The sequence below is a fragment of the Canis lupus genome, chromosome 15 (genome assembly GCF_011100685.1).
Source record: "Canis lupus familiaris isolate Mischka breed German Shepherd chromosome 15, alternate assembly UU_Cfam_GSD_1.0, whole genome shotgun sequence".
Lineage (NCBI taxonomy): Eukaryota > Metazoa > Chordata > Mammalia > Carnivora > Canidae > Canis > Canis lupus.
The window spans coordinates 41,221,859-41,249,335 of record NC_049236.1 but is presented as its reverse complement, the minus strand read 5'-3'; the positions used below and the strand labels follow the sequence as shown (position 1 = coordinate 41,249,335).

Genomic DNA, 27,477 nt, shown 5'->3' with positions numbered 1-27,477 from the left:
AGAAGGTGAAATCCTTACTATGTGTTTATTAGGCAGTAAGTTTGCTGAGCAGTAGGTATGAGTTAAAAAGTTCAGGAGGCTCTATCTCGGTGCCCCTAGAAAGTTATTCTAGCTTTAATTTTTATTAAAGCTTTATATAATAAGTGAGAGAGGAGGTGAGATGAGGACAGGTACAGTAAAAAAAGTGTGTGTGTGTTTTTATAAGAAATGCATACTAGAAAAAAAAGATCAAGCTAATAGCAATGTGTTGAGTGATCAGCTTCTTTCCAAGATAAACCTTCCAGTAAAGTGGGTGTATAAATCATGCTTTAAAAATAGCAGATTGCTTAAGAAATATTTATAGAAAAGGGAAGCATGCAGTGAAAGTTTTTAAGGCAGTGAAGTAAAAATATTAGTTAGAAATATTGTAGATTATTTTCCTGTATTCTTACTACCTTTTCCCCTTATGTCAGGTTTTAGAGGGCCATTCAGATTTCATTAATGGCTTGGTGTTTGATCCCAAAGAAGGACAAGAAATTGCAAGTGTGAGTGATGATCATACCTGCAGGTATGTTACTTAATGTTAAAAGCACATTTTTCAATTTTCATCTTATTTTAATGAGAATTACATTGTAAAATTACAGAAAATATAATTTTCATATATACTCCATAAAATGTTGTAAAAGATGCACACTTTATTTAAATTATAAGCATGGCACAGACATAAGTTTCAAAACTAGTGAGCTCTCATCCCAGATAATGAAAACTTCCCTCTCTGCCTCTTAGTTTATATATATATATGCATTTATGAAATTTAAATATATATTGGGTCAAATTCTCCACTATTGGGTAAGATCAGTAGGGCAATAAAAGGCAGTTGCCATATTGTGGATTTATTTTGCAGATCCTGTCTGATAACTTGATGTTTAATGAATTGCAAATCTTCTTTGCTAAAAAAAGACATGAGAGATTTCCTGTTTTGACAAATCTGAAGTCTGTATATAAGGTTTTCTGTAGATATAGTGCATTTCAATATCCTTTTCTTCCATCCCATTCCCCAGTTTGGAATGGATGAGAGCTATAACATTTTTTAATAGTGCCTAACAGTGGAGAATTTCACAAGTAAAGAACAAGATGAAGAGCAAGAGTAGGAGGTGGAAATAAGCTGAGGAGTCAGGAGTGAGATGAGGGAATTCTAAAGGAGTGCCAGTTTCATTTGCTTTAACAGTACTGTGAGAAAAAAAACACAGCTCTGCTATTTCACATAGTTTTAATATTTGATAAGGCTATAACAAAATCATTAGTATTTGTGAATACTTGTATACACATAAAACCTTTAAGTATGTGTCCTTTCACATTGGCAGTAAAGCCATTAGCTACTCTTTCAATTTTAATCATAATAGCTCATCTTTTTAAAGTTACTGAGTCATAGGTCATTATTCTTTATATACTGCCTGTGAAAATGTTCATGTCAAGAACAGAAAAATTTTAAGGTGTTAGGGCCTCAAGTGTTACAAACCCCAAGTTTGTATAGAGACCTGAAGAGTAAATGGGATAATTTTTAAGGTAAAATTTAGAATAGATCACAGATACAAATAATGACATTTTAGTTCTCTAACTCATGGACTTTCCTAATCACAAGCATTTGGAATAATGAAACTTGAGAAGGGGGAAAATAAGTGACTTTGCAAGCCAAGGAATAACCTCTGAATAGTGAACAATAGCTAGAGACCTGGGATTACATTCAGTGGTCTGTGATTACTTTTTTTTTCTTATAATAGAATTTGGGGGTTTTTTAGACTAGTAAAATTGTCCTAAAATTTTAGGGACTGACAAAGGGTTGCCAACTTTTTGTCAAGTAATAAGAATTTTAAAAAGTCTGCTGCCTTCTATTATTACCATCATTTTATGAAAGTAAGAACATTGTTACTCTAAAAAGGAGAAAGGCTTAACTTCAAAGTAAGTCCTTTAAATAAATTTAGCTTTTTGAAAAACTTACTCTGATGCCCCTAATTGCCTTATTTTGCTAGACTGTGGTTGATGATGTTATTGTTCAACAAATACTTACTCTCCCTCCCCCTTCACATGGAAGGAGATTTTCCCACACCATTGGGTTTAGCTTGTTTAGGCCATCACAATGTTAGCAGTTGTGATGCAAGCAGACATTGAAATGATTTACCTGGTTTGTGTTGACCTACTGTCCTCTGTCTCCTATAAGATGAACATGTCTGGATAGCTACTGGTCCCAGAATGAGAAACATATGGAACAAATATGGACCCATCTGGTATTATGAAATAGAGCTTCCTGCAGACTTGTGAGCAAGAAATTTATGCTTATTTTTATAAGCCATTGAGATTTGGAGGTTGATAACATCATTTTAGCAATAGCTGGGGAGCTAAATTTAGAATTCATCAGGTTAGTTCTCCTATCAGAAGTAAAGGACAGTTCTGATTGGCTATTAAAGAAAGTCAGACCTCTTGGGCCAAAAACAATATATATGAGACTTTTAAAAGAAACAGCATAGGGATGCCTGGGTGGTTCAGTGGTTGGGCAGCTCAGGCAGTGGTCCCGGGATCTGGGATCAAGTCCCACATTGGGCTCCTGCAAAAAGCTTGCTTCTCCCTCTGCCTATCTCTCTCTCTCTCTCTCTCTGTCTCTCTCTCTCTCTCTCTCTCTCTGTGTCTCATGAATAAATAAACATATCTTTAAAAAAAAAATAAAAGAAACAGCATAAATCAAGAAGTTTAAGGAAGAATAATAAGTATCATACATTCATAATAACAAATGGAAGAAGGGATTCCGAGAGGACTACAAGAGGAAAATATTTCAGTACAACTATCTTCATTAATTCAAAGTATAGAATGAATTGCCAAGTTACTAATAAAGACACCATCCAAATGGCAGCTGTGGTTTGGGCAATGGAAATAGCTATTTATATCCTAGGAATCGTCCCTATCGCTATACTAAAGAAATGCCTACCATAGTTTGGGTCTGCATGTTTCATTTGTTCACTTGGACAAATGAAATCCTTGTCCAATCATAGGCAAATCCTCTTTCATCTTGGAAGTAATTTTATGTGCAGGTGATACCATGCTTAAAAATACATACTCAATAGAATAGCCTGAAGGTCAACAAGGAACTAGAGGATTTGAACAACATTATAAACAACTAGACCTAACAGATGTATACGAAACACTCCAAACACTTTCAGCATCACCAGAATACACATTCTTCTCAAGTATACATGAAACATCCTCCAGAATAAACATTATGTCAAGCCTAAAAACAAGTCTAAATAAATTTTAACAGATCAAAGTCATGCAGAGTATCTTATTTGACCACAGTAGAATAAACCAGGAGTCAGTAACAGAGGTAAAATTGAAAAATCTACAAATATCAACATATAAACAAGTCAAAAAAGAAATAAGGGAATTTAGAAACTACTCTGAGGTAAGTACAAATGAATACACAACAAAATTTACAAGATGCAGCAAAACCATGCCCAGAGGGAAATTTATGGCTATAACCACCTATATTAAAAAAGAAGAAATAAAAAAAAAGAAATAACTGGAATCAGTAACATCAGTTTACACCTTTAAAGAGCTGGAAAAAGAACAAAGGAAACCCAAAGGGAGCAGAAGGAGGAAAGTAAAGATGACAGCAGAGATAAAATAGAAATAGAAAATAATAGAGAATAGATGACACCAAAAGTTGGTTCTTGGAGAAGATAAAACAAACTTTGCAAACCTTCAGCAAGACAGACGATTCCAATTAGTAAAATCAGAAAAAGTGGGATATTACTACTGACCTTACAGAAATAAAAAAGATTTTTAAGAGAGTATTATGAACAGTTACAAACCAAAAAATTTACCTAGATGAAATGGTAAAGTCCCAGAAACACAAAATTCCCAAAACTCAAGAAAAAGAGAATATCTGAATAGACCTATAGAAAATAAGGAGATTGAATCAGTAATCAAAAACTTCCCAAAAAAGCAAGCCTAGGACAAGATGCTTCACTTGTGAATTCTACCAAACATTTAAAGAAGAATCAACACCAACCTCTCAAATACTTCTAGAGAATTGAAGAAGAAGGAACATTTTCTAAGTCATTTTATGATGCCAGCATTATCTTGATACCAAAGGCATCACGAGAGAACTGTAAACTAATATCCCTTACAAATATTGATGCAAAAATCATCAACAGTGGAACGCCTGAGTGGCTCAGTGGTTGAGCGTCTGCCTTTGGCTCAGGTCATGATCCCAGGGTCCTGAGATTGAGTCCCACATTGGGCTCCCTGCATGGAGCCTGCTTCTCCCTCTATGTCTCTGCCTCTCTCTGTGTGTCTCATGAATAAATAAATAAAATCTTAAAAAAAATATCCTCAACAATATCTATGTAAAACTGGAAAACTCTTAGAAGATAACATAGGGGCAGATATATGTGACTTTGGATCTGGCAATGGGTTCTTAAATATGACACCAAACAACAACAAAATAAATATAAATTGGACTTAATCAAAATTTAAAACTTTGGACATCAGAGGATACTGTCAAAGAGTAAAAAGACAACTCACAGAATGGAAGAAGATATTTGCAAATCATAACTGATAAAGGTCTGGTATGCAAAATACATGAAGAACTCTTAAAATTCAACATTAAAAAGACAAAAGACAACCCAGATAGAACTGTTAGGTCATCATACTGTACACCTAAAATTATTATAATACTATATACTAGTTATACTTCAATAAAATAAAGACAACCCAATTTAAAAAAATGGACAGAGGACTTCAATACACTTGAATTCTCAAAAGAAATGTGAAATAGAGATGCCTGGGTGGCTCAGCGGTTGAGCGTCTGCCTTTGGCTCAGGTTGTGATCCCAGGGTCCTGGGATCGAGTCCCACATCGAGCTCCCTGCAGGGAGCCTGCTTCTCCCTCTGCCTATGTCTCTGCCTCTCTCTGTGTGTCTCATGAATAAATAAATAAAATCTTTTTTTTAAAAAAAGATGCCAAATGTCATTAGGGAAATGTAAATCAAAAACACAATGAAATACTGCTTCACACTCACAAGGATAGATTAAAAACAAAAATAGAAAGTAACAAGTGTTGGGAAAAGTGAAGAAATTGGAACTCTCAAACTCTGCTGATGGGAATGTAAAATGGTGCAGATATTGTGGAAACATTGTGGCAGTTTTCTCAAATAGCTAAACATGTGACCCAGCAATTCTACTCCTAGGTATACATCCAAAAGAATTGAAACAGGTATTCAAACAAAAATTTAACAAAGGAATATTTCTAGCAGTACCCTTCACAATAGCCAAAAGGTGGAAATAAACAAATGGCTAGATAAACAAAAAGTGGCACATCCATATGTTGAGAGACAATTCAGCTCTTAAAAAGGAATGAAGTACAGATACATGCTACAACATGGTTAAAACTCAAAAACATTATGCTAAGTGAAAGAAGGTAGACATAAAATATTCTCAGATTCCATTTATATAAAATCTCCAGAATAAGCAAATGTATAGAAACAGAAAGCAGATGAGTGATTGCCAGGAACAGTGGGAGTGGGAGGAAATAGAAGTGACTGCTCAGTAGGAATAGTGTTCCCTAATCAAAATGTTCTGGGACTAGAGAGTTGTGATAGTTCCACAACAATGTAAATGTACTAAGTGGCTGTGAATCATGCACTTTAAAATGGTGCATAAAATAAAGTAAGTGACTAAGTCAATAAATTTTTTTAATAAATTTTTTAAATACTAAGATATGTTATGTAAAATACTATAGTCTGTACAAAGGAATATCACATTACATCCATGACCAAAAAGACCATATAACAGGAGCGGGACTACAATATGAATTCTTAACATTTTATACTATAAAGGGCAGAAAAAATATTTCTCTCTGACTGACTCAGTGCCAACTTAAAATAATTTTTAAAATAAATATTTTGACCTATGCATGGTTTCTAGTGTTTGACTTTGTCATTTCCAAGAGAGACACAGAATTATAATTAGCTAGATTTATGGCCATAGGGACATCATTTCAAAACAGTCTATCCCCTGAACAAGTTCATAAGGTTTATCTATTGTATTGAAATTGCCAAATTCTGAATCAGACAGAATGAATATAGTTCTTACTTATACTAAACTAGTATGTCAGTATATGGTTTAAGAAGTTATCATTTATTTATCTCTAGTTATAAAGAATAAATGTATTGAGAATAAACTAATCTATAGACCCATAGACTAGTTCATTCAGTCAGCAAATATCAGACATCTACTATGCACCAGGCACTGTGCTAGACTCAGTCATCACTGACCTATTTTTTTTCTTTCTTTCTTTGGAGCATTGAGACAGTAAGGGAAAGAGGAGAGGAAGGGGAGGGAGAAACACAGACTTACTTTTATACTTGTGACTAATCATTTCAAAACCATTCAGGCTTCTCCCAAGACTGACAAAGGTATTTTATTTTGTGTAAATTAATTGCAGTATTAATAAGCAAAAATGTTAGTAAATATTTTATTTTATTACTGTATGTTATGTTAACCACCACTCTTAAGTACCTTATGTAGGTAAATTTAATTAATTTTTACAACAATTCTGAGATAAGTACTACTTTATACTCACTTTACACGATGGGGATACTAAGATATAGAGAGGCTAAGTAATTGTGGAAAGGGACATAACTGTTAAGTAGAGGAACAGGGATATCAGGTAGTCTGGCCCCAGTACCTGCACTCTTAACTCATTCACCTGCCCGAGTAACAATTTTCATGTGTACCCTGAGAAGACGGTATTCATATCTGAAAATATTTTTAGATCTGTCCTCTCTATATTCTGTAATCTAACTTCATTAATTCAATTGTGAACCAACGTGCTACTCATAGTCGGAAATGTTATTAGAGAAGAGGGTAGCTTAAATTTTATCTAAGCTTCCATCTAGTTTTAGTATTCTGTGATCTATGCAAGTTTATAAGAAAATTGAGTTCTCATTTAAATTAGCAGTTCTTTATCAGCCCCAGTATCCCCCTTTTAAAATATTTTGGGGATCCCTGGGTGACTCCACAGTTTAGCGCCTGCCTTCGGCCCAGGTCGTAATCCTGGAGACCTGGGATTGAGTCCCGCATCGGGCTCCCAGCATGGAGCCTGCTTTTCCCTCTGACTGTGTCTCTCCCCCTGTCTCCACACCTCTGTCTCTCATGAATAAATAAAATCTTTTTAAAAAAATAAAAAATATTTTAAAATGCCAACTATACAGTCTTAAATGAAACTCAGAGAAATATAAGCTATCAAAATATATAATCAGGATGTGAGGGCAATCTGGCTGCGACATCTGTCACCCCATTGATCGCCAGGGTTGATTCGGCTGATCTGGCTGGCTAGGCGGGTGTCCCCTTCCTCCCTCACCGCTGCTCCCTCCCGAAGCTGTGCACGGTCGTAGAGGGCGACCGTTCTTCGGTATACAAGTAGCTGCGCTCCCCTGCTAGAACCTCCAAACAAGCTCTCAAAATGCATAATTTTAGTATCTTAATAGTATTATAGGATTCTATAAAAAGAAAATTGTTACAGACTAACAGTGTAGTGTGTATTACTCAGGACTACATAAGAAGACAATGAGGTAGTCTTTGTCCATGTTTACAATGAATAAATTGGAATATCAGAAAACTAAGATGACAGGAAAATGTAAGGCAGAGGCAAGGCTGCCAATGCACAGTTCGAAGGATATGTTTTGCATAAAGTACAATGTAAAATAGTGCCATCTGGAGTTCTGCACCGTCATATACCTGAGTAGAGCTATGGTTATTAGAATAAAACTCACGTCAGAAGTAATAGAAAGTGAAAGAGGGAAATAATGTTTTCAAAGTAGAAATAACACAAGACAAATTATAGGATGTCAAGTTGAAAAACTAAGGAAAGACAATATTCTTGCAAATCAGTTTTTATGTGGATAATATCAGAATACTTCACTGTTATGCCATGGGATGTAATGCTAACAAAAATTGCAAAAAGTGTATATTCTATCTTGAAACACCCCCACCTCTAGAGGTATTTTGTAAATTTCATTCTCATTTAATGAATCCGTTCATTTAATCCTTGATCCTTATGTGGTAGGTTTTCTTCTTATTCCTTTTAATAGAGGAGAATCCTAGGCCATCTAGCTTTACTGCATTATGCTGCTTCTACTTTAACACTCATTAAGTTTTAGTCTTTTTATATTATTGAAAAAGATATTCAGATTACCTGTGTGTTCTGATCAAAATCAAGCATTATGTAGGGCTTAATAAAATTGATAGAATGGTAGAGTCATGTCTACAGAAGTGTTACCTTCTACTTATGAGGAATTTATAATTTTTGAAAGATGCCTTTGCTAAAACATTCTATACAGTACTTGAAATGATGATGTCATGTTCCCTCTTTATATTTCATTAGCCCAGTTCATAGGTGAGGAAAAGAGTAAAGAGAAACAGACTTATGTAGGGGTGAGCAAAATTACTCTAGAGGAGACTGCTCTGGCCTTTGCACTAATAAGGTATTTTTCAGGGTCAGCCCTGATTTACTACCTTGGAGTCATCACAGCTTTTACAAGGGTGCCCTTGTGGCAGGTACTTAGTGAGTGGGGGAAGTAATGAATACCACTCCGTACCTCTCACAGCATCTTGCCATCACCAAAACATCTGACAGATGTGTTTTGTGTTTAAGAGAAATTCTCAGGTAAATTATAGCATTAACCATTTGCCCTCATGTTTGATACCATTTCCTTTATGGTTCCTCATCATCTCCACCATATTCAAATAACATGTGCATAAACATATACACATATAATTAAATATACATGTATATGTATATACACATATGTGCATGTATGCATGTGTATACATATGCACAGGGAAATGTCAGGACCAGTGTCCATAGTTATGATCCAGCATTATCAAAAGGAGGTTAAAATTATTATAATATTTGAGAAGTAAAAAAGTGCATATTCGTTTAGAAAGATTAATTATCCCACACCTCCAAAAGAAGGTGAAAATGGTGTTTAAGTATTTAATGGGTTAAGTTTATTATTTTAAAAACTCACTAATACAGAACATCTTATTCCCAAGTCAGTGCCAAATAACAGATGTTCTTGTATATTAAAAACAGTACCGTTCTGTAAGAACAAGTCAGATCAACAATTATTTATTAAACTCATTTAGTATAGCCAACATTTAGTACTTTGGGGGATACAAAAGAAATAGCAGACCCAGTACTCACTGTTACTACAAAGGATGTCAGAAGTAAATCCCTTTCCTCCTCCACCTCCCCAATAGTCTTTTTAAATATTAGATAAAATTTATGGTGAAGAAAAATTGGCTTCTAGAAACTAAGAATTCAAAAAAAAAAAAAAAAAGAAAGAAACTAAGAATTCTTAGTTTAAGACTAAAATAATAGAAACATGTAATGTGCTATTCATTTCGTCTATAAAACATGGGATATTAGTACCTGTCATGTCATGTTCTAGCTGTTAATCATTTTTAAAAAGAATGGGAGAGGGGTGGCATATAAAAAATAAGATTGCTTTTTTTTTTTTTTTTTTTTTTTTTTTTTTTAGGAATAGAACCAAACCATTGGATAGGGGAATACTAAATTACTTAAGATGTTCACTAAGCCAGTGTATTGTTTTCTGAAACATTGTACAAAAAGAAAGAATGTTTATCAAATGTCTTCCATGTACCTCATGCTAGTCAAGTTCTTTCCATATTACCATTGTTATGTACATTTGAGAGTCTTCAAAATCCATAGGTAAGATGGAGTGTTCCTACCCCACCCCCGCTCCAACTGGGATTTTAAAATATGTGATCTAATTAAAAATAGTCCTCGCAGGAAAACAGAAAGAAGGGGACAAGGAGCCTTCAGTAAAGCATTCCTTGGAAAGGTTAATCCCTTAATCAGGAGCAAGTAAACTGTGCCAAATAATTCCAGGTACAAAGTGAAATCAGCAGAATATATATTATTTATTATTAATGTATGGTTAAATAATTGCAGAAATAAAGTTCTCTGCTTCTAAAAGTCCATGTAATTTTTTGTAACATTTTGAATGAAGATAATTATTGCACAGTTATAACAAGAGCTTTAAGAATGGGATAAATAAAGTTTGTGTTGGGTTTGGTAATAGTTTTCCTCCAGTGAATGGAATGTAAGGATTCTGTGTCTTTATAAGAACTATCCAAAAGATATACTAAAATCTGTTGATCATATTTGCAGACCTTTTTTAATTCGATGCAGTAAAATAGTATGTTAATGCAAGGTTATAACTGAGTAAAAGTTATAAAGTGATGCAAGACTTTACTAAACTTTTATATGATTGTGTACTGGTCATATCCCTCTCTAATATTCAATTCTTTGTTCTCTCTCATGTACCCTTGTAGATGAAATACAAAACCACTATTTCATAAGGTGTATTACCATATCAGTGACTGCAGTAATTTAAGCTTGTTTTATGTGGCCCTCGTGTGGTTGCAGTAAGTGAATTGTATAAATGAGAATCAGATCCATAAACGTTTTTCAGGTTTATTTTGAAAGCCCATTTATGTCACTAATATGGACTACTTTCCCTCATTTACAACATAATAGTCAAATTTTAGTTTGTAACATATATCAAAATTTTTCTTGGAAATAATGAAATTCTAATATTTCCTGGATAGTATTACTGGTGTTTATGTTAAAGGAAAAGTCCTTTTACTTTGAATTCCTTGAAGATGAAATCATTATATATGATCTGTTTGAAAACTACCATATGGTATTTCTTTGCGGTTGAGAGTTTAATTTTAAGGTTTATTTTTAAATGTGACAAAATTTCTCTCATTCCTATCCTTCAAAAATCTATCTCTCTACATAAATTAAGATGTTAATTTTCCCCTGGGGCAGCCTCAGCTGGTTTCTCACCTATGTGATGATAAGCTTGTAGTTTCTGCCGAATTTGTTTATAATTTCAAGAAAACAAAATGAAGCAATAACATGTGAGTTTATAAGATTTTTTAACTCTTCCAAGGCTTTGTGAAGATTTACAATAGTAGATTATTTTATGTATACTACTTGGTTTATTAGTATTGTGTTTGAAACAAGCCACCTTTGTCTCTCCTTCAAAATACACACAGCCTTTGATTATTGACTCTATTTTGACTCATTATCTTTTTTATTGAAGCATCAAATAATAAGCAAATGCAATTACCACTTTCATTTTTATAATTTTTCTTATACTCAAGTGAATAAAATTTCTGGTAGTCTGTTTCTTTTATCATTAATATTTACTGGTACATTAATACTACTTGCTTAGTAGTATCTAGCATTTAAAATAAAAAGCAAAATTAGTCTAATCTTAGTCCTCAATATATTTGAAATACTGACACATACTAAAAGTATATACCCTATACAAAATTCTTATTTTATACTAACATGCCATTTTTGTTGCCCCCACTGTCACCACACTAATTTACCATTCCCACTGTCAAGATTTGCCCATCTAATCCCTAGATTTTGCACCTAAAACCAGACATTTTAGCACTAAATTACTTTGTAATTTGTTTCACTTCTTCCTGTTTCTATGTTCTCTTACTAAGGAAATATACTGTTTTTCCTTTTTCTAAATTATCCATACTGTGATGAGTAACTTAGTGATTATGTCTGCCTGTGTCTCTGCATCTCTCTCTCTCTTTCTGTGTCTCTCATGAATAGATAAATAAAATCTTTAAAAAAAAAAAAAAGAAAGAAAGATTATGGTTAGTATTTTTTGCTTTACTGATTAGAGATGGTCAGATGAATTACAGATGTGTCATTTAAGTCATCCATTCCTTCTTTTGTCTGTGTTGTCAGAAATATTTACTAGCAGAAATTTCCTTCTACAGTGAACTCCTTAACAGAGAATGAGATGCCAAAAATGGAGAGCAAATAAAGAACATAGTATTACCCAGGAAATTTCCTTTCGTATTCTCGGAGGGAACATCTCCCTCTATTGACAATTTAAAAGACCCTTGAGAATATCTAGGATATCTCCGATACACCAACATTCAACTTACGAGACCTTTTTATTAATTAAATGGGACAATTACATTTAAATACCATATGGTAGGGATACTTAATATTCTACTGAAAAATGCTCAGCCTGAAATGAGGCAATAATTTTAACAATAAACTACCAAAAGTAAAGTGTAATTCATAATCGTAGATCTAGACAGTTCTCCATCAGTACATTTTACAGCTGAAATCTAAGAGTTCAACTTAGAAAGGACCACAGGGTTGGCAGGGTTGGAGGGGGTTTTTGATAGTCAAATTAGGTCAAAACTGTCATTTATTTTCCTTTACTTGAAGAGGGATGCTATCTGTACTCCAGTGTCCTTTGATTTAATCTGTAATATTGACTTCTTAATATGTCAGTAAATTAATTTTACCTTCAAAGCTTTTCTTTGAAATTTCTCTTGCAAACATTTAAATAGGTAAACAATACATTTCATATAGCTCCTGAGTTTTGGTCAAGGTAGTTTAACTTGATACTATTATATTTTTATACTTTTATAGTCTATTATCTTTCCATGTGTTTGATTATGCATATTAAGAAGGCTATGAACTCTAACAGCTTTTCTTTTTTTGTGATGTTCCATGTCCCTGAATGGTATGCTTCTGTGGTTATAATTAACTTTAAGTAATTTTATTCATTATAAACAAATTTATTAGCAGTAAGTTTGGAAAAAGTAATACAAATTTTCAAATTTATTAATTTTTTTCCTATTACAACAGAAACTCTCTTATCTCACATGGTCTAAACCTGTAGTTCATTAAATAATCAAAAAGTTAGTAAACTAAAAGACAACCTACTGAATGGGAGAAGATATTTGCAAATGACGTATCTGATGAAGAGTTAGAAACCAAAATATATAAAGCACTTATGCAACTCAACACCAAAAAAAACAAATAATCCAGTTAAAAAATGAAGAGAAGTTTCTCCAAAGAAGACATACATGTGGCCAATAGCCACATAAAAAGATGGTTAGCAACACTCATCATCAAGGAATTGCAAATCAAAACTACAATGAGATAGCACCTCACACCTATAAGAATGGCTAAAATCAAAACCTCAAGAAACAACAAGTGTTGGCAGGGTGTGAGGGAAAAGGAACCCCCTTGCACTGTGGGTAGGAATTCAAACTGGTGCAGCCACTGTGGAAGACAGTATGGAGGTTCCTCAAAAAATTAGAAAGAGAACTACCCTACAATACAGGAATCACACTAATGGGTATTTACCCAAAGAATACAAAAACACTAATTTGAAAAGATATGTGCACCCCTATGTTTATTACAGCATTATTTATGATAGCCAAACTGTGGAAGCAGGCCAAGTGTCCATCAATAGATAATTGGATAAAGAAGATGTGGAGTGTGTGTGTGTGTGTGTATACACACCATATTTGGAGCTAAAGAATACAATGCCAAGTGAAATAAGTCAGAGAAAGATGAATACCGTATGATTTCACTCATATATGGAATTTAAGAAACAAAGGGGGAGGGGAAGAGTGAGATATAAACCAAGAAACAGACTCTCTTAACTATAGAGAACAAACTGATGGTTACCAGAGGGGAGGGTGGGGGGAATAGATAAAATAGGTGAAAGGGATTCAAGAGTACACTTATCTTGATGAGCACTGAATAATATATGGAACTATTGAATTACTTGATTTCAAAAATCTACCTTACAAATAAGACCAACTGAAAAGTTGTACATTTTGCCTGTCAGACAAATGATGGTTTTAAAATTGTTTTTGTTGGAAATTTGTCAAAGTATAGGTTTTTTCCATTGATAATTAAAAGAAATCGGATCCCTGGGTGGCGCAGCGGTTTAGCGCCTGTCTTTGGCCCAGGGCGCGATCCTGGAGACCCGGGATCGAGTCCCGCATCGGGCTCCCGGTGCATGGAGCCTGCTCCTCCCTCTGTCTGTGTCTTTGCCTCTCTCTCTCTCTCTCTCTCTATCTGTGAGACTATCATAAATAAATAAAAATTTAAAAAAAAGAAAGAAATATGAGAGGAAAAAAGAAAAGGTGCAACCAGTCTGGAAAACTATTTGTAAACTATAATCCATCAATTCCATGCCCAGGTATATACTCGGGAGTGGGGTGGAGGAGTGGTGTGTTAGTATCTGTATTTACTAAAAAACATACAAGAGAATTTATAGCTGCATTATTAACAACGACCAAAACTGGAAACAGCCTAAGTGTCAACAGTACAATAGATAAATACATCACAGTGTACTCACTGGAGTACTACCTACAGTAGTGTGAGTGAACGATGTACAACGTGCAGCGATGTTCATGAATCTCACAAAATCTAATGATATGTGAAAGAGGCCAGACCAAGGAAATACATACTCTATGATTCCATTTTTATGCTGTTCAAACCAAGCTAAAGTACATGGTACTGTTAGAAGTCAGGATAGTAGGTGCTTTTTTGTGAGAGAGCAAGGAAGGATGACTAGAAGGAAGCAGGAGATAACTTTCAGAGTTCTGGAAATACCGTTTCTTAATTTGGGTTCTGTTCTTTCTGAGCTGTATGCTTAAGATTTGTGTTTTTTTATTATGTATAGCGAACTGCAAAAACTGTATCCAAAAAATAAAAGAATGTGATTTTTATCTGATGGAACTAATATTAACTAGATGAGCCATGAAGTAAGGACAGAAAAATGAGTTGAGCTCTACAAAGGGATTGGAGAAGAGCTTACTTACAGAATCTATCAAAAAGGGAAATAAGATCAACTTAAAGTGTACCATCTGTATCTTATGTAGTTTTGATAACTCATTTCAGCCCAATTTGTTGTATTTTGCATACTTAGTACTTGGATTATGCAACTACTGAGAATTACTTAATGAGCATGTAAATATAACCCATAAATCACTATATCCTAGTATGGTAAAGTAATCTGGATCACCCTCCTCATTTTTAAGTCAGTTTGTTTTTGGGTTTTTTAAGGGTCAGATTCTGTCAGGATAAAATACTGTTCAAAAATTAGACTAAAATTTGGTTCCTTGGACCATATTAAAATACATTTCATTAATTGACCTGTTTTTGTTGAATATCTTTATTCATAATTTCTACCACTTTGGTTTTCTTCATTTAAAAGGAAAAAATCATGAAAGTATCCTGGTACATATTCAATTTATAGAATAGCAAACAAAAATCAGATACATATTAGAGTAAGTTCAAAAGAATGGAGGCTTCAAACGATTCTCTCATGAGACTTACTGAGTTTGCCAAACATTCTTACTATTTCAGTAGTGGTAAAATATATGCTAGCCCAGCACTTTATTATGCAAGAGGCAATAGAGAAGAAAGAAATATTCAGTTGCCATAATTAATAATTTTATTCATTGTGGGGGGGTGAAACACAATTGCACAAACCATTAGTAAATGTTATTCCCCTCTTCAATTAAATTGTAATTGTTTCTCTTGTATAGTAAATATAGATGAAAAGTGTTGATTTGGCAAGAGAAAAGAGTGCACTTCTAAATTATTTAATCAAGTAATCATCTTGAAAAACATTTACATTAGTTTATGACTATAACATTTCATAATTGGAGACCCTATAATTTCTACAAGGGAGAATAAATATTTGAAATTGTGTGGTTTGGCACAGAATAGCAGTATTGTCCAATCCATATGCCTACTGTTTTTGAAGTAAAACTTTCCCTAAACTTTAAATGTTTGTTGAAATTATTTTATGGTGTCTAATGAGATATGAACTATAAACCCTAGGGGAAAAAAAAGGTCTAAGACATTCTGTTTTTTTAATATGTATTTTTATTATTGGAGTTCGATTTGCCAACACATAGTATAACACCCAGTGCTCATCCCGTCAGGTGCCCCCCTCTGCCCATGACCCAGTTACCACATTCCCCTGCCCACCTCCATTCTAATGGGCTGTCTTAGTTCTTAAAAATGAGTGGGAAATATCAGAGAAGGTGACAGAACATGAGAGACTCCTAACTCTAGAAAATGAATAAGGGGTAGAGGAAGGGGAGGTGGGCGGTGGGACGGGGTGACTGGGTGATGGCCACTGACGGGGGGCACTTGACGGAATGAGCACTGCAGGTGTTGTTATACTATATGTTGGCAAATCGAACTCCTATAAAAAAAATACACAAAAAATAAATAAATTCTTAAAGACCGGAGTGGTGTGAATACTTTGCCAACCGTTCACACTTCTGCCTCCTGCCTCCTGCTTCCTGCCATGCGGCTCTGCCACACTCTGGGCCGGTGAGGGGTAACAGCAGGAAGGATGAGTGGGGCAGCTCGCAGGCTTGGGGAGGGAGTCGCACTTCTCCCAGCAGAGTGCCATTACTGAGATCTCTAAATTTTGTGTTTTTTTTTTTTTTATTTTATGTATTTATTCATGAGAGACAAAAGGAGAGAGAGAGGCAGAGACAGGCAGAGGGAGAAGCAGGCTCCATGCAGGGAGCCAGACATGGGACTCCATCCCGGGCCTCCAGGATCACACCCTGGGCCGAAGGCGGCGCTAAACCCCTGAGCACCCAGGCTAAGTTTTGACCTCCACCATGAGGTTAGGAAAGCCATGTCAGTGAGCCACTTGGTCCTTGTTACTATGGATTCGCCAAGTACTGAGGAGAGGAAGATAGGAGGAACTGAGTATCTGTTCCTTCAGCCAACCTTTAATCTGTTAGCTTTCAATCAAGGCCACCTTCAATAAGGAGAATTGGAGTGAGCGGGATCAGAAAGGGTGTAAGATAGGAAGTAGCCTCTGGCACGAAAAACCAAAAGCAGAAGAAATAGATAAGTACAGAAATTATCGTCCCAAATTCACATCACATCATCCCAAACTAGCTTCTTTGTATGGTATTTTGAAAAATGGGAATATTAGAAGGGTGTGTGTGTGCATGTGCACGCGCATGTGTAAAAAGCACCCCTGGCAGAAATTATTTGTTACTGAAATGACAACTGGAGTAGGAATGTAGCCTGTTTGGTGAACTGGAAACTGGAAGATTCTGCCCACAAAATAAAAGCACATATGAATAATTTAATTTGGCTACTGTGTTACAGTGTTGCTGTGTTAGATCAGAAATGTATGTGACTGTTTTTCCATGATTGGTTATGATAAAGGTTAAATTCTTTATACTACTTTCACATTTTCTAAAATTATGTTTTTTAACATATACTTTATAAATGTCTGCCTTATACTCTAGTTAATAGCTTTGAATAAATTCATGGAAGTTTCCTTTTTTTTAGTAGTGATAGTAGTGATATAGCAAATATATTTAACATTGTATGCCTTTTTTTTTTTTAATTAGGATTTGGAACTTGGAAGGAATGCAGACAGCTCATTTTGTTCTTCATTCCCCTGGAATGAGTGTGTGCTGGCATCCTGAGGAAACTTTTAAGGTTGTTATTTATAACTTAGCTTTCTTTTATCAAGCTGAAAAGACCTATACATGTGTAATACATGCATACATAGAGGAGAAAAATCAATTACTTTTTCTACCTCAGAAACTCTAATTGCCATAAATGCACTTGGACTAGTCCAGAATTCTGTAACTTAAAAACGCTCTATAATTTTTTATTTTATTGCCATCATCCATAAATGACATTTTTTCAGAGTACGTTTTTCCTGCTCTTTGTTAGATTGCAATCTAAAGACAGATGCTCAGACTATTTAGTAGCAGTATTCATTAAAAACAAAAAAAAGTTAAAATCTATACTCACAAGAAAGCATCAGTGGCATAAGGCAAATTTGAGCTGGCTGCAGTGCTATTCAGCTCCTATTCAGAGTACAGCTTTCTAAAATTCTAAAACTATACTATGACATTATCAATTGACTTAATTTCTTATTTCATTGAGAGGATAGGATTCATTCAACAAAAGAGTTCTCTTGTTGGCCAGTATCTTCTCTTGGACATCACTCTGTTTTGTCTTTCCCTAGAATCTAAGAAGTTACTAAGTCCATCTTGATAAAGTTATTTCTTTAGCTGTGTAGATCTCATGCCAGTTCCCTCAGTATCTTTTTTAGAGCTCTCCAATGTCTTCATGCTTCTCTATTGACTCTCTTCCATCCTCACACTGCCCAAAAGATGAGCTTGATTAATTATAGCAAACCCTTACATAGTACTAAATGTACTTGGCCCATTGTCAGCATTTCTTGTTAGCTCACTTAATCCTTAACGGCAACTATGACGATCCTCATTTAACAGGTAAGGAAACCGTTTCTGTTACTTCTATCTTGAAACCTTGCTCACTTGTTTTTTGAAGCTGCGTTATTCTAGTCCTCTTGAGCACATATAGGTGGACCTTCCCTTTTTCTTTCTCCTCTGCCAACTCTTCTTTCACCAGGTATTTGTGAATTGTTAGAAAGGGTAGTTCTCATCTATACTGCATTCTATGTGTGAAAGGGGATAAAAGAATGAATAAAGCCCTTGCCCTTAAGTTATACAATGAATGGCTTATCAGGAAGAAAAACACGTAAATACAGCAACACAGATTTTAAGTGTTGGAATAAAAAGATCTAGTGAATAGATCAATGACATAAAAAAGCATTAATCAGATCTGCACATTAGCCTTCACTGAGGAGGTAATCCTGAGCTGAGATGTCCCAGACTATATACCAGACTATATAAATATGTTCTCTGAGCCTTGGGATGCCATGAAAGCTTGTTTAAGATACAGCCTATATATTTGCATGAGTAAAATTTTGCAATTTATTCATATTACATAAATAGGGATTGTTCTGTCTATAAGTATTATTTTTGAAACCAGGCCCTATATTTTATTTCCTGCCAGATTTCTCCCCTATAGCAGTGGGTCTACCTAAGTATTAATATTACCGCGTATGAATACAATAGCCTACCTTTTCTTTTATTTTTATTTTTTTCTAGAGAGAGTACATGAGGGGATAAGGCAGTTAGAGAGGGAAAGAATCTTAAGCTGGCTCCACATGCAGCACGGAGCTTGACATGGGGCTCAATCTACTAACCCTGAGATCATGAGATCATGAGATCATGAGATCATGACCTGAGCCAAAATCAAGAGTTGGATGCTTACCCAACTGAGTTGCCCAAGCACCCCAAGTAGGCTACTTTTTAAAATCTGACCTAGATGACAAATGAGAACTGTTTTTACAACTTCTATCCCAAAACTTGTATCTTAATGCTTGTGATTCAGACCCCTTTCCTCCATGTGCTTTAAGTTAATTTCTGTTTTTCTTCTGTATATCATTAAAACTCCATCCAACCCCACCTCCTCCATTTATTGCTTCCATGCCTTCAGAATGTTTGGAAGTCCCTGCTGTAGATCACATACACTCAAAAAATCCTGACCTCGCCTTTGATGTCTTCCTTCCATATATGCAGCCTTTTCCAGGTTTTTAATTTTTCCTTCCCTAGGAACACATTAGTAGAATATATTCCTCTGTCATTAGGTGCATCCTTCACCTTTCTGTTCCCACAAATAACTCTCGCCAAGGCTTAGCTGTTTCAAAAGTTTTGGCTCTCCACCCTTTGATCTTTCTTGCTCACTTCAGTTAAGCTAATCTTAAAATACCAGTTTCATCATGTCACCCCTAAACTCAAAAACCTGAAATACGGAAAAGCGACAAAAAAGTGATTAAGCCTGGAGTCCAGTCCCAGTTCTACCACATACTAGCTGTGTGATCTCAGGCAAGTCACAAAAGCTGTCAGTCACTGCCTTTACTTCTTCCTCTTGTAAAATGGAAACTCATGAAGACTAAATAAATGAACTCTTAGAAAGTCCTTAAAAGAGAACCTGTCACATAATAAGCACTAGATCGATTTTAGCTGTTTGTCATTATTGACACTTACTACTACTAAAGTGATCTAGTGCTTCTCTTTGGTCTGATATATCCAATCAAGCCCAGAATTTTTGTTCTGTTTTGCTTAGTCTGGATGAAAATGAGGCAGCCAGAGAAGAGAGGTAGGTCCATGATTACCTGTGTCATAGAATTCTTATGAAAATCATGTGAGATGTGAACTACACAAAAGAGCATGTAGTCTGGAAACCACAAAGCAGATGCAAGCATTTAATAGTAAAAGATACAAAAATCAAAATATCTCAAGAAATTCAGATCTTAAATCTAATTTACCACAATTGGAGCTAGGATTTTACCAGGTAGTAGTAACAGAACCAAAAGTTTAGGATGTCATGGAATCAAGAGAATTGGGACTGAGGACATCATCATCTCTGACTCTAAGAGAGTAGACTGTTGCTAAATGACATGAAGTGTAACAACCAACACTTGCTAAATGCTTTCTGAGTGCCAGGAACTGTGCTGAGTATTTTACATGTGTTCTCTTTTGTAATTTTCACAAAACACTGAGGTTGGTAACATTTTTCTATTCACTTGGTAAATAAAACTGAAGCATGAAAAGGCTAATAAGTAATTAGCCCAAGGCCACACAGTCACAGATTTGACCTCACTCTAGTTCAAGTTCTAGTGTTCTGTGCTACAAAAGATATTTCCCCTCTGAAAATTCAATGCGTATCCTGTTTATGGTTCTGAGAAAAGTCCTAAAGGAAAAATTCTTCTGTAAACTTCTTAGCTACAGCAGTTCCCAAACTTACTTAACTTTTTTACTCTGCTTTCAACCTAAAAAATAACCTATCATCACAATTGAGCATAGTTTAAAAAAGGATAAATGAGTATTCAATCTGATTTCAACCTATAATAATAGTGAATGTTTTTTGAGTGCCTGTACTGTGCTAAGACTGTTCTGAGTCCTTTACATATATTAAATTATACCATCCTCATACCACACTATGAAATAGGTACTGTTATTAGCTCCATTCTTACTGATGAGGATGTGAGGTCACTTGCTTGAGATCATACAGCAGAGCTAGGACCCAACCAAACAAGGTCTTTTCTAAACCACCTGTTTGGTTGCCTCTCCTAATTTAGGACCTGGCCCAGATGAACTTTGCCTGTCCACAATCCATAATTTATACCTGAAATCCTTAAGATTTTTAGAGTCAGGCTCGAAATCTCAAATATTTTTATAAATTCTGGTAAGGCTCCCTTGGTCTCCTCCCATTTCCACTGCTTCCCCACCCTCAGCTATATGTATGTAGCTCACCAGACCATTCACCGATATTCACAGTCCAACTTGCAATAAGAAATACATGTGCTCTGTAGTCAGACCTTGGTTTAGGACCTGAATGCAGTTGCAGGCTCTGCCTCAGTCTCCTCCTCTGAAAAATGGGATTAATAGTAATTTCTTCATACAGTGATTAGGAGGCTCAATAAGACAGGGCATATAAAAGCTCAGTGTTGAATTTGATCTTGTCATATATGTCACTGACCTGTTGTTATTGTTAGTAGCATTAGTATTATTTTAACATCCTGCCTATTAAAGAGTAGTTTTAAGTTCTTTCTTTTCTATTAAGAATCCGGTAATTGCAAAGACTACCAATATTCTACTTATAGTCTATGGTCCTTTTTTTTTTTTTTTTTTTTTTTCATAATTCTCTTCTCTAGATGGGAAAACTCTTTTTTATTATTATTTGACAGAACACCAAGCAGAGGGAGAAGCAGGCTCCCCACTGAGCAAGGAGCCCCACGTGGGGGCTCAATCCCAGGACCCTGGGGTCATGACCTGAGCCGAAGGCAGATACTTAACTAACTAAGCCACCCAGGTGCCCTGAAATGGGAAATTTCTTGATATCAAGGATCATCTCTTACTTTTGACTTCTGTTGAAATTATCATTGTATTTTGCATAAACATATATAATGTATATATAGTTGATCTTCATTATTCACAGATTCCATATCTGCAAGTTTGTCTACTCACTGGAACTTATTTATAACCCCAATATCAGTACTCATGGCATTTCACAGTCACAGACATGCTCAAAGTAACAAGAAATTTGAGTTGGCCAATGTACACATTTCCAGCTAAGGCTGAATGAGGCCAGTGCTCTTGCCTTCTTGTTTTAGTCCTCATACTCTAAAAAAAGTGTCCTATTTGTGGTCTATTTAGGGCTACATTTTTGTGCTTTTTGTTGGTGATTTCACCATGTAAAATGGCCCCCCAAGCATAAGTGCTAAAATACGGTCTAGAATTCCTAAGTGCCAGAAGGCTGTAATGTGCTTTATGGAGAAAATACATTGTGTTAGATAAGCTTTATTCAAGCCTGAGCTAGAGTGCTGGTAGCTGTGAGGTTTGTTGGTTTTTTTGTTGTTTTTTTCTTTGTTGTTGTTGTTTTTGTTTTTTAAGATTTATTTTATTTGAGGAGTGAGGAGAAGGAGAAGGGCAGAGAAAGATGAAGAGAATACCTCAAGCAGAGTCTGTGCTGAGTGTGGAGCCTAATGAGGGGCTTGATCTCAAGAATCTGAGATCAGACCTGAGCCAAAACCAAGGGTCAGCCACTTAATTGACTGCACCACCCAGGCACCCCAGCTGTGAGTTCTGTTAATCAATAAATATGAAATATGGTATTTTTAAACATACATAAGACAAGATTATATATTGGTCAGCTGACAAAAAAATACTATGCCCAGAGACTCACAAGAACCCAACCCTTTATTTCCTCTAGGATCAGTGTTCAATATTCACTAATTCCTTGTTTGCAGCAACTTAATAGACTCTACCTACCCTGAATAATAAGACTCAAGTCTGTGTAGACAGTGGGGGAAGGTAGAGGTAGATGCTTGGTGAGGGTCTCCTAGATGATGAATAATAGAATGATTGCCAGTGGTTCTGAGCCAGACATGATATCTTATTAGAAGTAGTAACAATACTTTTAAGGGTTTAGAAAAGTACTGTGATATATAATATTACTTATAGCCAGAAGGAAACATTTTGAGTCTGATGTAATTATCTAACATTTCACAGAAAGGAAAAAAGCAAACTCCAGGTCACTCAACAGATTAGTAGCACCCATGATTATTGATATTCAGTCTCTCATTCTTTCCAGGCTACCACTGGTACTTCACACCTTCAGGAATGTTTTCACCTTAATATAATCAGAATTACAAGACCATTCTGTAAAAGTTAGAACTTTACAGAAAACAAAGTTTTTAAAGCATTTTGTTATTTTATTTGGGCAACACTTACCCATTCATAGTGATCTCTTTACCTTAACTGCCATAAGTGAGTATCCTAATGCCTTGCTTCTTTGAGTCTGAGAAATAAACTTTTTCACATCTTAATATTTTGTAAGATTGAAATTTATCTTATAATCATTTTTGCATTGATAAAATATTTCTTAGATACGAAGGGAGGGAAGGAGAGGGAGAGGGGAAGGAAGGAAGCAAGCAAGCAAGTTCAACATCTTAAATCAGTAGTATTTTAGAATAAAGGAGAAACTGAAATAAGAGTAACTACTATTTATTGAGTGAGTGGCTAACATTTGTCAAGCATTGTACTGGGTGCTTTACATATATTGCTTTTATTTTTTTTTTAAGTGATCTCTACAGCCAACATATGGAATTCAAACTCTCAACCCCAAGATCAAGAGTCACATGCTCTATGGACTGAGCCAGCCAGGCGCTCCCATGTATTGCTCATTTAATCAGCACAAAAATGCTGTAGCTATTCTTATCCTCACAAATCCATTTTAGAAAGGAGAAAGCTGCCAATCAAAGATTTGTAATTTGGCCAGTCACTTAGCTTTTAAGTGGAGGAAGCAGCCATGTTCCTCACACTATGCTGCCTTCCATTCTGGGAACAAATTCACACCTCATAAGGATGTGTAAACATAATCTATCTCTGTTGAGAAATACACACTTAGCTCTCTATCCTTTCTAGACTACTTAACTTGAAGCTATAGCTTTTCCCAGAATAATTCTTTGGGTTTATTTTTTTTTATTATTATTATTTTTTTCTGTCTTACAGCTGATGGTTGCAGAGAAGAATGGAACAATCCGGTTTTATGATCTTTTGACTCAACAGGCTATTTTATCTCTTGAATCAGAACAGATGCCATTAATGTCAGCCCACTGGTGTTTAAAAAATACCTTCAAAGTTGGAGCTGTTGCAGGAAATGATTGGTTAATTTGGGATATTACTCGATCCAGGTACTTTCTTAGTATATTTATCTGTTGCTTACACAAAAAGTCAGTGGCTATTGCTAAATGGTCCACAGAGCCATTCTTGTCTCCCTGAGCCTCACTGTAGAGCAGAAACAAGTCTCCTGCAGAAAGAACAGAGCTATTCGTTCTTACATAACAGAGATATATGCCCAGGCTTTGCAGGTTTACGGAGAGTAACTGAGGAAGAAAAATGCAAAGGAAGAAATCTTTGATCTGAGCAATGTTTATGTTAAAAGAAGAAGAAAACCATTGACTCTATTGAACAATGGTTCTATCATGGTTCTAAATCAGATCTGTGTCTCTGTCATATTTCATTTATGTTAATCCAGTGCTTATTTGGAATTTTGTCACAGTTTAAGTACATTGGGCATTGTGTCCTTTAAAGAAGAAATACCATTTAAACCTTAAGTTCCTCTACTTGAGACCACATAAATTCATAAAATACAAAAATGTTATCTTTTAGTTATCCTCAAGATAAGAGACCTGTCCACATGGATCAAGCCTGTTTATTCAGGTAATGTACCATGTTTGTTGGAGTTATATTTGATTTTTTTATTTTGTTAAATGTTGTGCCACCATCTCAAATACTTTCCCAATCTTCTCCTTTGCATTGAGGTATTGGGGGCGTGTTTTTGTGTTCCTTTTCTGATTTTTTTTAATAGATGATTATTTTGCTTTCTTAACTACGTCTTTGCTTTGGTCTTTTGGTCTGGGTGAGGGAGTGGTTTGTTTTCCAATATTTTCTTTGAAGAATTTTTTTTCCTTCTTTGAAGAATTTTATAAAATACAAAACACATGGCCATTCCACTAATACCACTCCAACAATTTGGGTTATATACTTATAGTTTGTTCTGATAAAGATGTAAAGTGTAGGTGGGCCCGTGTTTATGCACGGGCCTGTGTTTATGCACTTAAAATCATGTAAACTTCATTATTATGCTTTAAATGAGAAAACAGTATATTTTGTATCTGTGACTTTTTTTCTATTTTAATATATACATCTGAATCTTTCTCATTGATTTTTGCATAATATTCCATTGCATAAAGTAGTCATTAGGGTGCTTTTAACTTCAAATAACATGAAAACTACTAACGGAGACTAAAACCAGTAGTACATTTCTTATAACTCCAATAAAATTATAGGACTTGGGGACACCATCATTTTTTGTACACCTTATAAAAAAATATATTCAAGAAAATGTAAGAATGCCATAGATTGTAAGGTGCACTCTGATTTCAGAAATGTGAGCACATCACAGAGATGTAAAGGCTTCTGAAGGAGGCAGTCTCGAGGATTGGCTTTAGTAGGTCATCACTGCCAAGAGTTCAGCCCCCTCCCTCTCCATCCATCCACCACAGCCTGGCTTCGGGCTTGTTGCTTCACTGTCATGAGATGACTACCAGAGTTCCAGGCATCATAGCCTTGTACAAGCTTGTCCAAAGTACGAGGAGAGGAAGGAGCACTCTTCTCTTATTAGGAATTGTTCTCATTGCGTGTCATCCCTTGGGGTTGAACACACTGTCAGAAAGTAGTTGGGGTTCAGTTAGCTTGAGAAAATGTCAGAAAGGCTATTGGACAACAACTAATGTCTGCCCATATAAAAATATTAACTAGACTTTAGCCTTTTCTCTTTTTCTTCTTTTTTGTTTGCTTTTTTCTTTTTTGGTCAAAAAAATCCTTTGTTTTTTCTTATTATCTTCCCTTTTGCACTTATTACAGTACTAGGCATGTCACTGAAGCTATATTAATGCTTTTTGATTCATTAATTCACTGTGTTTCAATGTCTGGGATATTTTGAAACTTAAATATTCAAATATCCAAATATTCTAGTTGTTTGTATTCATCCCAAGGAGTTTAAATGCATGAATTTATCACTAATTTTATAACGAATGTCGATGAGAACGTTAAGTTTTTTTTAATGTATTGCACCGTGAAATATTTTATATTTGTCTGATGCCTTGTTTATATCTCCTACCACACTGCTAGCCCTTTGGTTATAAGAACTGCTAACTTTGTGTAACTTTGGAACTTAACAAAGTGGCACGTGGTAATAAGCGTTTAATAAATATTCACAGAATGAGAAAATATTTATAGCTAACTTCCCTGAAATTTCCAGTCCAATTGTAAAGCTGTATTAACAATTTAGACTTATAAAACTATCGGTTTTGTGCAAAAAGGAATAACTTGTTTAGAAAAGCTTGTAGTTATCTCTAAGATATATGCATATTTTTGTCTTTCCTTAGGTGGTCCACAATTAATGAGAACTTGTTTGCAACCACTGGTTATCCTGGCAAAATTGCAAGCCAATTTCAAATTCATCATTTAGGACACCCTCAGGTAATTTAGGGGTTGTTTTGTGGCATGTGTTTTTAAATGTGTGTTTTTTACTTTTTTACTCATAGCCCCAAATTTGTAATGTGTAACTAAACACATTTATGAATGTCTTATCTGCTTAAATTGGAAAAAGAAAGAATTTTTTGATGTTTAAATTGCTGGTGATAACAGACTTGTTGCCATTATTCATGTAAAAAGCATTTTATTTCTTTTTTCATTGAAATATAATAATTTTGCTTGCTTGGTTTAGGCTACAAAAATGTTTGAGTCTAAGCTACAACAGTTTTCATAGATTATTTGTATCCTTCATTCTAGCCAGCTGCAAACAAATAATGCGTGTGTTTCACCTATGAGGAAGCAAATTTTTAATTCTATTTCCACTATGTTAACCAAAAACAATTTATCGATGCATTTCTTATTTTTGAAGGGTAGTTTTACTTATCATCTTTGGTGATTTATTAAGTTTAATTCTTCATGTATTTCGTAGCCTGTCCTCATTGGTTCTGTAGCCGTCGGATCTGGTCTTTCCTGGCATAGAACTCTCCCACTGTGTGCAATTGGAGGAGACCACAAGCTGTTGTTTTGGGTAACTGAAATGTAGAACAAATTTTCTCTGTACCTTAGATACATAAACTCTGTATTTTTAATACATATTTTGAAGAATTTCTTATTTTTATATCAAATATACCGTACGCTCTAGAAATGTCCCAGTTGTTGCTTCTGTTAAATAAAATAATGGTTTGAAAAATCATTTTCCTTCTCTGTTCTGTATGTGTTTCTGTGCGTGCATGTGTGTGTGTATATATGTATATACATATATACACACACACATATATAAACATATGTACACATAACACACGCATACATTTTTTTAAATCATCTTTTAAGACTATAATTGACTCAGCAGCTCTAGAAAAGAGATGACTAAGGAAGCATATGTATTTGTGATTTTTCAGAGGATTATCCAAAGTATATCCTGTCCTCTATACTTGAAATATATACTGTTTTCCTAATTCTCAGAGACACACACATTTACAAAAGGTAAAGGTCTTTCATTTCAGTGTTACTCTGGAAGTGGTTCCATGTA

At 35.0% G+C, this 27,477-nt stretch overlaps 1 protein-coding gene across 2 annotated transcripts in view; it reads left to right on the top strand.

The window, feature by feature from the left end:
* The window catches only part of NUP37 (nucleoporin 37), a 41,824-nt gene extending 14,683 nt beyond the window's left edge, over positions 1-27,141 (top strand). For both annotated transcript variants that reach the window (XM_038558860.1, XM_038558861.1), the window contains exons 5-10: positions 453-547; positions 17,310-17,400; positions 23,859-24,040; positions 24,519-24,569; positions 26,300-26,393; positions 26,878-27,141. In XM_038558860.1, the coding sequence (XP_038414788.1) occupies positions 453-547; positions 17,310-17,400; positions 23,859-24,040; positions 24,519-24,569; positions 26,300-26,393; positions 26,878-26,991 (627 nt within the window). In that variant the 3' untranslated portion in view covers positions 26,992-27,141. The remainder of the gene's footprint in view (positions 1-452; positions 548-17,309; positions 17,401-23,858; positions 24,041-24,518; positions 24,570-26,299; positions 26,394-26,877) is intronic.
* Positions 27,142-27,477: the final 336 nt, after the last annotated feature.